At 48.5% G+C, this 15,387-nt stretch overlaps 1 protein-coding gene across 2 annotated transcripts in view; it reads right to left on the bottom strand.

Moving 5' to 3' along the window:
• kcnh1b (potassium voltage-gated channel, subfamily H (eag-related), member 1b) overlaps positions 1–15,387 on the bottom strand; it is a 35,328-nt gene that overhangs the window by 14,645 nt on the left and 5,296 nt on the right. For both annotated transcript variants that reach the window (XM_076727775.1, XM_076727774.1), the window contains exons 2-7: positions 14,067–14,190; positions 13,877–13,983; positions 11,492–11,620; positions 10,899–11,017; positions 8,338–8,730; positions 4,488–4,917 (exon numbers count right to left, since the gene is read on the bottom strand). In XM_076727775.1, coding sequence (XP_076583890.1) covers positions 4,488–4,917; positions 8,338–8,730; positions 10,899–11,017; positions 11,492–11,620; positions 13,877–13,983; positions 14,067–14,190 — 1,302 coding nt within the window. The remainder of the gene's footprint in view (positions 1–4,487; positions 4,918–8,337; positions 8,731–10,898; positions 11,018–11,491; positions 11,621–13,876; positions 13,984–14,066; positions 14,191–15,387) is intronic.

A 15,387-nucleotide genomic window follows, 5' to 3' on the forward strand; every position in this document is an offset into this window, starting at 1 on the left:
CTGTCATAGCAACCGCCTCCCATCAGCCTCCAGCGGCTCTTGGCCTTTTTGTGAGGCAGGAAGTCGACAGGAGGAGGCGTGGGGTTAATCCAAGACCCCGCTTCCCCCACTGCTCCTCATGAATCTAAATAGAAAACCAAAAGGTTTACCCACACTGCATTGCACCATCAGTACATTCTCAGCACGGTGGCACTACGGGAGCCCAGAGGGACAAACTGTCAGAGCACGATGGATCCCGCACTGCAGAGCTACACTCACAAACAGGAAGTGAAACTGGGTTAGAAGTTTGCTTTCATTGGACACTCGGTGACCTCGTGATCTAGTTCAGTAGCGTCTGACTGCTGTTCAACCATCTGAATGAAACGGACATTTTGGGTCACTCACAGGTGAGCAGGTGAAACAAAGAGAGACGAGTGCAGCCTCAGCCTGCTGCTGGAGGTGACGTCTGATGAAGTTTCTCTGGAAGGCCGAGTGTGAGCGTGATCCAGACCAACAGACTGTGATCCTGATGTGACACGAGGCGACAGCAGCATCCGATGAAGGAGACGAATTGTCAACACTGAAGCTCTTCATCCTGTAGCTCAGAGAGGAAAAGCTTTTACCTGCTGATGTTCTGGAAAACCTCCACAGAGTGAGGAGCTGTCTATAAACCGTTGACTGAACGCTGGCGTTTTAACCCCCACACAGATGACCGTCCAGCTACAGCTGCACCGCCTGCACATCGTCCCCAGTGGTTTTTTCATGATGCCACACAGGTCAGCCAGCCTGAACCCAGACAACTGAGGATGACGAACATCCAGACCAGCAGGTTTGTAGCTGCTGAAGAGTCTCGAAGGTTAATTTAACCCTGAAGTCTTCGCTCACGTCGTGGCTCAGACACGCGTCACTGTATGTGTTAAACCGTCGCTCTGCAGGATCATTGCAGTCACCTCCAGCTTTCAGGCCGAATCAAGCGTCCTGCAGCAGACAGCGGGGACGACGTGAGGCCAGCCGATCTGACAGGACGCTTAATATTTCAGCGAGGAACTCGACCACAGCGGCCGCAGCGTGTCAGGCCTCATCACGTCGCTGAGGAAACAACCGCTAACGGAGAGGCCGTCCGTCTGCTTGGATCACAGCAGACAGGCTTTTCTAATCCTGCAAACTGTGACAAGCTTCACTGGGCTCAGGAGAGACCAGCACAGACCAGGAGAGACCAGCACAGACCAGCACAGACCAGGAGAGACCAGGAGAGACCAGCACAGACCAGGGGAGACCAGCACAGACCAGGAGAGACCAGGAGAGACCAGGAGAGACCAGCACAGGCCAGCACAGGCCAGCACAGACCAGCACAGACCAGCACAGGCCAGCACAGGCCAGCAGCAGCAGCCGGCAGTAAAGGTCAAATGACCAACAACTGCAGAAAAGTTCAAAATTACAACCAAAATGTCAAAGCTGAGCGCGTCGTTCCCTGAAGGCTCCGGCACACAGCACAGCACAAGCAGCCACAAAACCCCTCCCTCAGACAGAAACTGTCCAATCGTAGCTCAGCAGCCATACATACTTTGTGAACACGGAGCAGAGAGATCCTCTGCACACAAAGAGGCTGAAGGAAACCAAAACACACGAGCTGAGAGGACAGAGCGTCTGTTGGCGACGCCCAGCTAACGAGCTAGCTACACCCGCAGAGCTCATCACTAGCTAACTGCTTTGTTCTGTGGGGTTCAAACCTGTTCACAGCTCACACATCCACTGTGTCAAACTGTAGAAAGCTAGCATGCGTTAGCGTTAGCATGAAGTCTGATCTTCAATTTTTCGTCTTCATCATACTCATGAAACTACTCATCAGTGTGATCAGGGAGCTAATCTGACCTGCTGGTATCGCTGTAAACCCCACGTGTGCTGAAAGCTTCATAGCAACAGTAACCACCGATAGGCGGGGCTTAGCTAAGAGCTCGTTAAGTTGGTCTGCAGTGCTGATGATTGGCTGCTGGTCAGTGTGGACGCCTGTCGGTCAACACTGTTTTAAAGAGTCTTCTCCACGATCAGACAGCAAACTGTCCACTGATGAAGACGTTGAGAAGTGGTGAAGAAATGTACCAGGTGGACCTTCAGTGAAGACCACTGTACTATGTTAAACCATTTTAATAAACCTAAAGACCAAAGTCTGAAGACACAGGAACCAAACTGCTGGACATTTTCTTGAGTTTGTTCTGAGTGTTGATGCTGTGACGTGACACCAGTGTGATCTGTGGTGTCAGCGTTTTTATTTCTGGACTCTTCTTTTGCTAAATCTGTTACCACCTGCTGCTACAGCGAGTCCAAACTGTTTAAATCTGCTCAAAGTGTCCACGTGACTCCACATGAGCTCCTTCCATGACTCATGACCAGGAACAGTCGTCCACACTGGTTCAACATGAAGGCGGATGTTTCTATGAGCCGGTGGAGGAGGTGTGTGAGCATGACTCCACATCCCTCCAACTAAAGACTGCAGATGGAGCAGACAGGTGGAGCAGACAGGTGGAGCTCACAGATGGAGCAGACAGGTGGAGCAGGCAGGTGGAGCAGACAGATGGAGCAGACAGGTGGAGCAGACAGGTGGAGCAGACAGATGGAGCTCACAGATGGAGCTCACAGGTGGAGCTCACAGGTGGAGCAGACAGGTGGAGCAGACAGGTGGAGCTCACAGGTGGAGCAGACAGGTGGAGCAGACAGGTGGAGCTCACAGGTGGAGCTCACAGGTGGAGCAGACAGGTGGAGCAGACAGGTGGAGCTCACAGGTGGAGCAGACAGGTGGAGCAGACAGATGGAGCAGACAGGTGGAGCAGACAGGTGGAGCTCACAGATGGAGCTCACAGATGGAGCTCACAGGTGGAGCAGGCAGGTGGAGCAGACAGATGGAGCTTCAGATAACACGTAGTAGAAAGACTGTCACCTCTCATCGCTCCTCAGTGACTGACAGGCCTTCAAAACCAGGGCCGAGTCAGGCCGAGTCAGGCCGAGTCAGGCCGAGTGGGTCGTCTGACGCTGCCTTCACATCAATAACATCTGTTTCCATGTTTGACTCTTTGATCACATGTTAACATGCAACGTCACTCTGATGATGTCAGACAGGTGGAGAGGAGCTGTGGGCGTGTCTTTCCTTCCATCCACCTGCTCTGTGTCACACCTGTACTTTGGTTCATTTCAGTTCTTTTTACAATCAAACCCAGAGGAGGAAGTGACTGACAGGAGGCTCTCTGATTGGACAGTTTTGGCATCATCGTTATATTATGAAATTATATTATATTGTAAACTCACACGTGAACGTAACGTCCTGTGTTCAGTCTGTTTCCTGTCACTGTCTGACCAGGTGAAGTCAGAGCAGGTGAAGTCTGACCAGGTGAAGTCTGAGCAGGTGAAGTCAGAACAGGTGAAGTCAGAGCAGGTGAAGTCAGAGCAGGTGAAGTCTGACCAGGTGAGGTCAGAGCAGGTGAAGTCTGACCAGGTGAAGTCAGAGCAGGTGAAGTCAGAGCAGGTGAAGTCAGAGCAGGTGAAGTCTGACCAGGTGAAGTCAGAGCAGGTTAAGTCAGAGCAGGTGAAGTCAGAGCAGGTTAAGTCAGAGCAGGTGAAGTCTGACCAGGTGACGTCAGAGCAGGTGAAGTCAGAGCAGGTGAAGTCAGAGCAGGTGAAGTCTGACCAGGTGAAGTCTGAGCAGGTTAAGTCAGAGCAGGTGAAGTCTGACCAGGTGACGTCAGAGCAGGTGAAGTCTGACCAGGTGAAGTCTGAGCAGGTGAAGTCAGTCTGTTCACTTTATTCACTAAGAATCTTAAATGCTTCAATAGAAAGTTTGAAGGCTGAATTTTTCCCTCGTTTGTATGAAAGCTGAAGTTCAAAGCGAAGCGACGTCCCTGATCTCAGACGGCTGAGTCAACCATCAATAAATGATTTAGTGATTATTGGTCTGACTCTGACTGATGCACAGGGGGATTGTGGGACGTCACGATTTGCAGAGAAAGGACAGACGGAGGACAAAGTCTGCGACGTGTCTGTGAAGGTTTGAACTATGAGAGACAACTCTGCATTTCTACACGGTTACATCAACCTGGCAAACAACACGTATGACGAGGGTTCAGCTGCTGAATCATTCATGTGTTCACACACGAGAACCTCCAGATTACTGAAACACTGAGAGAAAGAGGCAGCAGGATGTGTTGAAGTCTGTGTTCCTGTTCGATGCACTGAACTAATCAATACTGTTACACAACCCCGACTCAACACAGCTGGGACGCTGTAACAAACACCATGTGATCACCTGCTGATCACAAACTCACCTGAGATCAGCTCAAAGTCAATATATTCATGTTCTTCCTCATCAGCCTCATTGATTTCTGTAAATATCTCTTATTGTGACTCTGATGGGTTGGTGTCATTTACATTTGTTATGTTCGTTCATCAGTTCAGAGGTTTACTTCTGTCACCTGGTGTGATGCTACTCTGATCGATAAGTGTGACAGGAAGTGACTCACATCCGATCATCATCATGGCCACGGCGAAGATCTTCTCTCCGTCTGTGTTTGGCGCGATGTTTCCGAAGCCGATGCTGGTCAGACTGGTCATGGTGAAGTACAGGGAGGTGATGTAGACCGAGTCTTTGCTGGGCCCGCCCTCCCAGCGCCCTGACCCCGAGGCGTTGAATCTGTAGGGCGTCCCCACCGTCTCCCCCAGCAGGAACAGCCAGCTGTCCGTCCTCACGCTGTTGGTGTCCTCGTCGATCACCTCGTAGTCTCCGATGCTGTACCAGATGCAGGCCAGCCAATGAGCCGCCAGGCCGAACACGCACACCAGTAAAACAAGCACGGCGGCGCCGTACTCGATGTAGTGGTCCAGCTTCCTGGCGACCCGACCCAAACGCAGCAGACGGACCACTTTGAGGGAGCTGAAGAGACTGCTGATGCCCTGCAGAGGAAGAGGAGTCGAGAGCGTCGGTGAGACAAAGAAGTGAACGTGTTTAAAACACAGGAAGCTGTTTGTCTGCTGAGAGGAAACTTTTATTGATGCTTTTATTTTGAAAATACTTTCACTGATTGAAAATGCTTCACTGAAACATTGAACATCTGAATGTTAGGATTTATTTTCCTCATTCTGTTCTTTTCTCATGTTTCAAGAAAGTAAATCTCTATTTATTAACTATTATTTTAAACAATCTCATTTCATTCGTTCATCACATGAAGACGAGCCGACAGGAAGTTTCCGTAGGACCAGCACAGCCTGTCAGGCTCTCCCTGGTGGTTGAGTTTATTGTATCTTGTCCAGCCAATGAAACGGCTTGGTCAGCGGCCTCCTGCGTCCTGGTTTGTTTGCTCTTCATGCTACGTCACATGACTTCCTGCTTTGCTCCTGCCACGATCACGACGGCCGAACAATAAAGGTGAATATGAGTCAAACTAACCTGCACAGACAAGTACTTCCTTTTTTTAACTTTTATTTCCTTTTTTATCGTTATCGAAAAATCTAAATTAAAGCTCCTCATGTTCATTTATTATGTATTGTTTTGAAATTCAACAAATTTTAAAAAAGTCAATAAAATAAGAATAAAAATGACAGATTGACGTTCTGATTGTGAGCAGATCTGAAAGCAGCGACTGAGACAGCTGACGGATCAGGACATGAGAAAACAAACAACACAAAGACAAAAACCTTTCCTGGATCAGTTTCAGTTTCCATCTTTTCCTTCTCTTCTTCAAACTTCTCATGTTTTCAAAAGGGTTTGTGTTAGAATCCACAGCTGTTCAGTCAAAAACACCATTTTACGTTTAAGTTTCTGTGTTTTAGAATCTGCAGCGTGGTATGAAGACGAACACACGTCATGTGACCTGAAAGGTCAGTGGTGTTCAGCAGCTGCTCTTCAATCCTCCTCCTCCTCATCACGAAGGGTAAAATCTGAGGCTTGTATGAAACATGTATGAAACACATATGAAACACGTGTGAAACACGTGTGAAGTCCACACGGTCTCGTCCTCTCATGTTTGACGGCTCTGTCGCTGCAGCCTCTCCTCAGACGGCTCGGCTGCCTCTCCAGCTCGTCTCATCACCGTTTCCTCACTGGGGAAACACCCACAATGCACTGCTCCTCCGTTAGCAGCCTTGAGTGCTGAGAGACGCTGAGCATCGACAGCGTGACGGAGGACAGAGTGAAAGGGCCGTCTCCTTTCACTCAACAACTTTGCTTTCGCCCTCTACGGCAGCCCTCGCAGGACACCACTCATCGGCGTTCCTCTCCTTTTGTTTAGCTGCGATCACGACAGAACGAGCTGATGACTGTGACACAACGAGCTTTGTTTTCCCGTGATGATAAAAGCTGATGGTGAAAAGCTTGATGAGGCTTCTGTCTCACAGTCTCTTCAGAGGACAAACCATCCCACCGCACTGCCGAACGACCTTTCAGAGCGTCTGACTGTCAGAGGTTACTGACAGCAGGAAGAGCGTCACTTCTGCTCTTCCTCGCCGTCTCCGGTCTGATCGGCTCCACGGCAAAAATCTTAAAATAAACCTTTTGCGGAGTTTAAGACGCCGACCACACGGTAACATGAGCTCACTGTCTCTTCACGTCAGCTCTGAGCTGAGCACCGCTCTTCTTCCTCACTCCTCTTCCTCTGCTCTCATTTCTTGTCACAGATCCACATGGCGTCCGTTGACCTCCCAGCAGTTCTTCCTGGTTTACCGAGGTGAAAAACAAAAAGTTGACCTTTTGTTGTATTCGTGTAGGAATCCAGCAATCTCACTGTGGATTGATTGATTTATTGATTTATCTTTGGCAAAAACTGACAGAGCTAATCTCAAGGCTGTGAGGGTTCATTAATATTCTCCATCTGAGCTCAAAGCTTCACTTTCTTCTTCTACTGTCAGACACTGTTCTGTTCATTCCTCCTTTCTACTCTTCGTCTTTCAACTACAAATCAAGAGTTTTCTCATCAACTGCTCACGTTCCAGCTGAAAATACGAAGTCCGAAATATGAAAATCACATTCAAACATCTAAATAAACACTGATCACAGACGGAGTCCTGATCGTAAATCAGGTAACAGACGTTGAACCACAAGCTGAGCTCAGAGTCAGTTTGATTTGTGTGATGTACTTCAGAGGCGGCAGGACGATCCAGAGTTCAAGCTTTGAGCAGCGCAGAGGAGAAAACGTGGTCGGCGGTGTGGGCGTCTCACTTCTGATTCAGGATCAGCCTTCTCGACGCCGATCTGATCTCTCAGCAGCCGAAGATAAACGTCCACCTCCCAGCGAAGCGCCCGGCCTGATGGGAAACATGTTCACGCCGCTCTGCTGGAGGATTTTCTGCCGTGTCAGCAGTTCAGCGGCGCTCGGTCAGGACCGTTCGCTCTGCAGCTACAGGAAGTCATTACAGGCTGTGAAGTCATTGGATGAATGTGAAACAGTCCTCTCCATCACGCTGATTAGACGCAGCGTCCACGACCTGCAGTCACGCTTCATGTCCCTCTCATTTCAGGCCTCAGCTGAGCGGACTGAGAGACTCGGAGCGGCGGTCTCTGTTACACATGACTGGTGTTTACTGGTGTTACTGGTGTTACTGAGCGTCTGCTGGTTTAAAATTCACATGGAGCAGAAAGAAAATCAAAGTGCAGAGATGTGAAACCTGCATTACTGCATGTTTTCAGTTCTGCAAATAAAGCCGTGAAATTAAGGATGCAGAGACGTTCAGTCCAAAGTCCAAAGAGTCCAAAGAGTCAATATACAATAAAAATAAATATTATCTGATTTTGTTGTTGTTCCAGACAAAAAATCCCATGAAGAGAAAAATTCCTGCTGAAGACTTCTATCTTTAAAATGACCTCACAAAAATAGATTTTCATTTTTAAATAATAATTAATATGTTTTTTTCCTAAATCAGGAGGAAATTTGTTGGGACTACTTTCAGCGGCGGATGAATCCACACTTGGTGCCGCAGTGTGTTCAGCAGTGAGGCTCACTGATGCGTTTTTAACAGTTTTTGAACAACACTGGAAAGAAATATCCTGAAATCATCAGAGATGACGTTATGATTTCCGGATGTGACGGCCGTGAATTCGTGGATTTGGTGTGTTGATCAGTCTAAAATATCAACTGTTGGAAGAAACAAGCTGGTGATATTAAAATCACTCTCAAACTGAATCCCTCTGGATTTTTACACTGCTGACCTGGAATTTGGAGCCTGAAAGAGAAACACGCACATCACAGCTCGATGTGCATCAGGATGCACCAGAGTTCAAATGACCGACAGTCGCTAACGAGGCGGGAATGTGCTGCATGTGACATCCTGCTTAAGGAAGCCGTTACTTTGTGTTTAACAGTTTAAAAAACGTTCACTGACCTCGTCGACGTTCTCGAAGGCGTTGATGACATCATAAGGCAGGCAGGACAGCAGGTCGATGACGAACCAGGTCTTGACGTAGTTCATGCGGATGAGCTTCGGGTCGGAGATGACCTCTCCGGCCGGGCCCACGAAGGTGGTGTGGAAGTTGAGGACGATGTCGACGAGGAAGATGACGTCCACGATGCTGTCCACCACCAGCCAGGTGACATTGTTCTGCTTGGTCTTGAAGGAGACGTTGTAGGGCACCATGATGGCGGTGTAGAAGGTGAGGATGAGGATGACCCAGTCCCAGGTGGTCTTGAAGAGACAGTAGTGCAGGATGATGTGCGGCGGCGTCTTCGGGGTTTCCTGTTTGTACTGAGGCAGGATTTCTGAGCCCAGCTGCAGAACCTGAAGTGTAAGAAACACCAAATCAAGCTGAGCTTTGTTTGATGCTGACAAATATATCGTCTCTGCACGAAGAAGACATGAGTAAATAAAAAACAAAAAAGTTGAATCAACCAAAATCTACTGCAGCTCGATGTATGACATATTCAACGAGTCTCAAACCCGAGCAGCTAAACAGGAAGCTTTACGGTGTCTCACACGTTTTAGCTTTAAAAACATCAACACTGGTTAGTGATTGGTTAAGACTTGGATGACATGAGAGACAGACGGAGACACAAGGTGTCAAAGCTTGTCCCAGGAGACGTGTCATGGCGTTAATACAATGTCTCTAGGACGTAAAGGTGGATGTAGCAACAACAGCGACCACAGGAGGATCAGACACACGGGTCGTTTTATTATTATCATTATTATTATATAATATTATTATTATTAAGAGACGTTTCTGAGACGAGGACAAACTCAGGACATTAGACAGCATCTCCAGTCTGAACATGGGAGCGTCTGTCCTGATGAAACCACAGAAACAAGACTAAGAGTGGACAGACATGCTAACAGGTCTGCACTCATCACATCTTAGCGTGTTAGCATGCTAACATTAGCTAATCAGCATTAAAGGCACGGCACAGCTGAGGCTGACGGGCGTCTCATCAGCTCTGCAGGTATGTGTCCATAAACACTCTGCTGGCAGAAGTTTATTGTCCTGGGTGCCTTTGTTTCACAGTGCAGTCCACTGGATGCTTTAGTCAGTCAGTTTAATCTGAGCCATTAGCACTTTAGCATCCCTTTAGCACCCAAGCTGGAAACACAGAGCGCTTGATTAAAAAAATGGATCAAAGCTACACAAAGTGAATCTACTTCAGGAGCGCAACAGGTCATTGATCTGATCTGGACAGAACTGAAGAAAACACAACAAAAGCACTGAAGATTCCTCTGAGCCTTGAATCAATGAACGGCAAAATGTTTTCAAGGGATGACAGACGAGACCTCGGGAAGAAACAGGGCCAAATTCCATCTTTAATAACAGGGTGGTTGACTCGGCCTGAAAGCAGGTAAACAACAGGAAGTGCTTCCATCCATCAGCCCGTCTGAACACTCTGCTCCGTCTAATGACAGGAAGAGAGGCCGCTGGCTTTGTTTCAGATCACTTTAGAGGAGTTCAATCCGAAGTGCTCTAACACTCCTCTAATGCCAGGATGAAAACACCAATATTGAAGCTTCGCAGCCTTTTTGTACAGTTCTATGAATTACGTCCGGTGTCGTCCTGCAGTAAACACATCACTGCTCAGAGAAAGAGCAGTTACTCACAATACATCACGTTCAGGCCTCTGCTCCTGGAGCCGGAGTGCATCATCTCATAAAGTCTGCAACCAATGGAAAGCTTTTCAGGCGGCATGACACCTGGGCACAGGTGAGGCCACCTGAGTCATCAGAGAAGAGATCGTCACGTGGAGCCACGAGGCCTTGAACCCAAATTAACAAAAGTCAGAGAGGTCCTGCATATTCTAACGGGTCCTTTCAGGGTTAAAATAAAGCCAATCAGACAGCCATCGTCTCAGCAGCTCTGCACATTCACCGTGTATGAGAGTGAACCAACAGATCAACAGATTGACCACAGTCACATCAATGAAGCTTTAATCTCCTCTCGCACCATCACAGCTGAGTGCAGAGGACATTCAGGTCGCAGCAACGTCTCACATCAGCTGTCAATCAACGCTAACGAGTCGTCTGTGCGTCTGAACCCATCAAAGATCATCTGTGAAGGAAGACGCTCCACTCTGTCACACGGCGAGGGAGACGTGTCCCTCATAAACCCATCAGCTGACCTCAGGACAGTTTGAAGAGTCACTCTCTCCACTTCCATTCAGATCAGATCAATACTCGCTGGGTGTCAGTGTGTAAAGGTGCTGACTGTCATGGATTAACATCCTGAAGTGGAAAAATTATGAAAATCCATTAAAATCAGTTTGTCAATGTGACGTCATAAGACACATGAAAGGTGTGACGTTTGGTATCTAACACACATTTTAAACAGGTGATCAGGAGGCAGCCGTCACAGCACCACCCAGACACTCCTCTGCCAGGAGAAGAAGGTTTTTCTGGAAGCTGAACGGACTCCACCTCCTCCACCTTCAGGTAAAGGCTTTGCTGAGAACAGGAGGACGTGATCTCACCTCTGCCAGCCGGGAGTGTTTGTGGACGTTCTCTCCTTTGTGGACGGCTGGAGCGAGCTGCTGAAGGACTCCTCGACTGCTGGTTAGAGCGCGAGTCAGACGGGCGAACTTACCCCAACCTGGAAACCAGAGAGTGAAACAGACCTCAGAGGACGCATCAGAGACAAAGCGAACAGGAGCGGGACAGGCTGAGTCTCCCTCCAATGTTAATGAGGGGTCCTCCTCTGAAACGAGGACCTCTTGGCTGGACCACGTACCTGTGGACGCTAACGCTCATTAGTGTCTTTCTCTTTTATCACATTGCTTGAATGCTGCTCATACTGCTGTGTCATGTGTCACTGACCTGCTGTGAAACCATCACAGAGGGACGTCTCCATTTTATTTGATTTTATTTGTTTCTGTCTGTGTGTTAATGAGAACAAAATCTCTAACTCTAAGTTCTTTGCTTTGATTGCTGCTCTGGTTTGACTGATCAACCTGTGGACTGACAGACTGAACAGCCAATAGGAGCCAAGTGTTCACTAGAAGTGTTGAATGCAGTAAATCAGTGTGTGACCACAGACACAGTGTGCTGCATTCAGGAACCCGCCCACCTTTCGAAGAGTCATCCTCAATTGGCTGCTTGAAGGCGGTGATGTCACTGAAGGTGCAGAGAAACAGGACGACTTTGTCCTGCTCGTTCCTGATTGGAGCGATCTTCACGAAAAACCAAACGGGCATCCCTGCAGCACAGAGAGGAAGCGAGCCGTCAGTCAGCGGCTCGTCGAGGCAGAACGGTCAGATCACCGCAGCCACTCATTCACTCATTCACGAAACCACGTTCACTGTGTCAGAAATTCAACAGAGCAAGAAGAATATTTCAGGCCAGATGAAATAAAAACACGACGTGTTCGAGCGAAGACCTGACCTGAGGAGCTGAGTGTCGCTGTGCTGCCACCAGTTAGACCAGTACACATCAGGTCTGTGACCTCCTCAGCCTCTGAACTAACTGGGAAAACCTCCATCCTACCTGGTCCGATCTGATCTCCCATTGGTTGGTTCAGGTAAACTTTGCAGCGGTCGTTCCTCAGCACGTGTCTCTGAGTCTGTGTTTCTTACAGTGCTGTTGTAGTATGGACGGCTCCCACACTGTGCTCAGGTAAACTACTCTGATTGATATGAACCTGCCGTCAGTGGAGCAGGGAGGCGGAGGAGGCGCTCTGTCAGCAGTTTGGAGATATTTCAGGAAAAGTGATGATGAAGAAAGTAGAGCAGACTCTGCTAACTGTCGAGAGGAGGAGTGAAAGCAGTTTGATAAAACATAGAAAGAAACAAAACAGCACAGAGATCAAGCGGTTTGCTAATGCTAGCAGCAGGAAACAGCAACAACCAGGTCTGCAGCGACCGCCGGAGGAGCGAGAGAGGACGTCCATCTGTTCCGGCTCAGTTTGAGGAGGTAGAGTCAGAGTGCTTTGACCTGAGCTGTGACTCCTGCTGTGACCGAGCTGCAGAGACTTCTGCCCACAGACTCAGACGACGACCACGGCATCAACACAGCTCAATACAGCCTCAGAGACGCAGAGACGTGACTGCATTCACATCATCACCATCATCCTTGTTTTCAGATTCACCCTCTGCTGCCAGGCGTCTCTCTGCCATCAACATCACGGCTGAAGTATAAACCGTGATGTGTTCACATCCTTCAGTCATACAGAATAAACTACGGCTGAACGTCTGTGATGCTCACAGCATTTCACCTCAACCAGGTATCTGATTCTGACACCTGGCTGCAGCCACGTCATGCAGGGACGAGTTAACTCAGTCCTTTTTGCTCCTGATGATTTTAGGATTCACCGTGTGTCCCTGTGGTGAGGGTGGAGGGACGGTCCAGGGTGGAGCGTCGGAACATTTCCCGTATTCTAAATCCCGGTGTCGACAGGTATGTACACACGGCAGGCCGGTTTTGTTTGCTCGCTGCTCGGCTTGTGCCACGCTGTGTGCCAGACTGAAGCGGAAACCACACCCAGCCAGCTCAGACCAGCACTGCGCCGGTCCGGTTTCAGAGCTCACGCCACCCGAACGTGGCACGAGCATCACATCCTGCAGAGATCAGCAGAGAACAGCATGCGGACTCTGACACACAAACACAACCTCAAACTACTGGTGGACTTCACATAGTCGCACTTTAAGGCGACCTGAGGGCCACGGACGGGTTTAAACACATCCATTTCATATGAAGGCAGAAGCACAAAAAATATAATGTTGTGATTTACCAATGAGGTCACTGTGAGGTACAGATGCTGACAGTAACAAAGATAATGAGCGACAACAGAGGGAGGAAGAAGAACAGAACAGCAGTTTGGGTTTGACAGGAGCCTCTGACACGTACTCTGACTGATGGGGTTAAATAAGGACCCCTGGGGGCCAAAGTGCATCCAGTCGGTGTCACTTCCTGTCAGCTCTTTAATAAAGGGAATCAAAGGACACCTGTCCACACGCAGACGTGTCGCTCAACGACACACTGAAACCCAAAGTGGTCCGGATGGCCAGGCCGGCGTCCGGTCGGCGTCTGGGAGTGTCGGTGAACGTGTGAATGGGAGGAACAGCCCGCAGCCCTCTGGATAAAACGAGCCGGTCTCGTTCTGCTCAGAGCGCCATGTGATGCTGAGCTCTGGTGAAAAGTAACAGCTGCTGACGGTTTTGGTGCACAGAGCAGAAAACAAACGCGCAGAAGAAAAATAAAGAAAAGAGCTGAAGTAAACGGGTGAACTTGCTGATTCATTAAGCTCATTAAGTCAGACACTTCTCTCTTTCACTGACGAGCTCTGCTGCTGAAGGCCGCCAGCTGTCAGCATGGCGTGTCCCAGTTTAGGACGTGAACTGGTTCTCGAGGTCTTGAGGTCCTGAGTTTCTGGGTTTTTGGGTATTCAGGTCAGATGAAGCACCTTTAACGCAGACTGTGTGACATTCAGAGTGCTGTGAAAAACTGCAGTACTCACGGTTTTTCTTGTACATCAGAATCTCGAAGGAGTTCATCTCGTAGTTCTCAAAGGTCTGTCTGACCTTCTCGCTCATCTCTTTGTCTGTCAGCTCTCCGTACATGAAGCTGCGGGAGGAAACACAGTCCAGCACTGAATACCAGGACAACAACCACTGATCCAGAATCAGCGTGAGGGGGCGCCGTCGTACCTGCAGGTGCTGCTCTTCTGCATGACCTCGGCTCGATGGTAACCCGACAGCTTGCAGAAGCCATCATTGCTGTAGACGATGGGCCAGTCCACGATCTGAGCGTTCCCCAGCACGAAGTTGGTATCTGACCACAGAAACCAGTAGGTTAGACTCTGTCTTACCTGAGCGAAGCACATGACAGAAACCCTAGAACAACGTTCTACACGTGACAGGGCTGCAGACCGATTCAGGCTGCGACTGACAATTCTGTGATCATTGATCCAACCAGCCGTCCTCACCCCAAAAACAAATCAGCCTGCTCTCAGAGAAGAAAAGAAAAGCAGAAAATACTCACATCTGGACACTTTTAGCTGAAACCAGTGGATTTTTGCTATTTTTGATGAAAAATATCATATTTAGGACACACAGTGTTTGTTGTTATCATTCAGTCTGGACACCACCATCCAAAGAGCTAACAGCCAATCACAGTCCACCAAACACAAACACACCAGTTTACAGCCGCACAGAGGGTTTCCCTGAATCTGTGTGTGTGTGTGTGTGTGTGTGTGTGTGTGTGTGTGTGTGTGTGTGTGCGCGCGTGTGTGTGTGTTACTCATGTTACATTCACTCAGCCACATCGTGGAGACTCATCTTCTTTTTGGGAAAAAAACTGAAGTCACCATCATGTAAACCATCAGATCATCAGAAAATATTCCGTCTCTTCAGGCTGTTCTTGCTTCTTCCTCCTCTTCCTCTTCCTCTTCTTCTTACTCTTCTTCTTCTTCTTCTTCTTCTCTCTTTCTCTCACTTCTCTCCTGAATTAAGAGTGTTTTTCTGACCAGAGTTACTGCTGATTGTTGGAGTTTTTTGTTTCTGTCAGTTTGAATAAAGTGTGTTTTACGATGTTAAATTCCTGTTTTTGTGAATGGAGTCTGGTGGCTTCAGTGAGAGTGATGTAACAGCTGTTTGCGGTTCAACAAGAAGGATCTCACTCTTTAACAAAAAGGTCGATCTCAGTATGGATCCTTTCTGTCATCAGACACTTTGAACAACAATCTGAGTCAGTGATGAACACAAAGACACTGCTGGACGTTCATTTCCGGGGAAAAAACGCCAGCTGGGATTATACTGCAGCCTGTTTCATGGCTCAATACTGGACCAGTTTAAAGAACTGGTGTCCCCATTAGCAGCTTGAACACAAAAACATGGGACGACAGATGATATATAATGTCACAGATAATATTTGACGGGAATCTGTCCCGTTTAGCCAGGACACTGAAGTCTTCCAGGACACTAACGGGAAACTCTGCACACTCTGCGTCGCTTTGACGGACTGAAAGTG

This window comes from Chaetodon auriga, chromosome 4 (genome assembly GCF_051107435.1).
Source record: "Chaetodon auriga isolate fChaAug3 chromosome 4, fChaAug3.hap1, whole genome shotgun sequence".
NCBI classification, from domain to species: Eukaryota; Metazoa; Chordata; class Actinopteri; order Chaetodontiformes; family Chaetodontidae; genus Chaetodon; species Chaetodon auriga.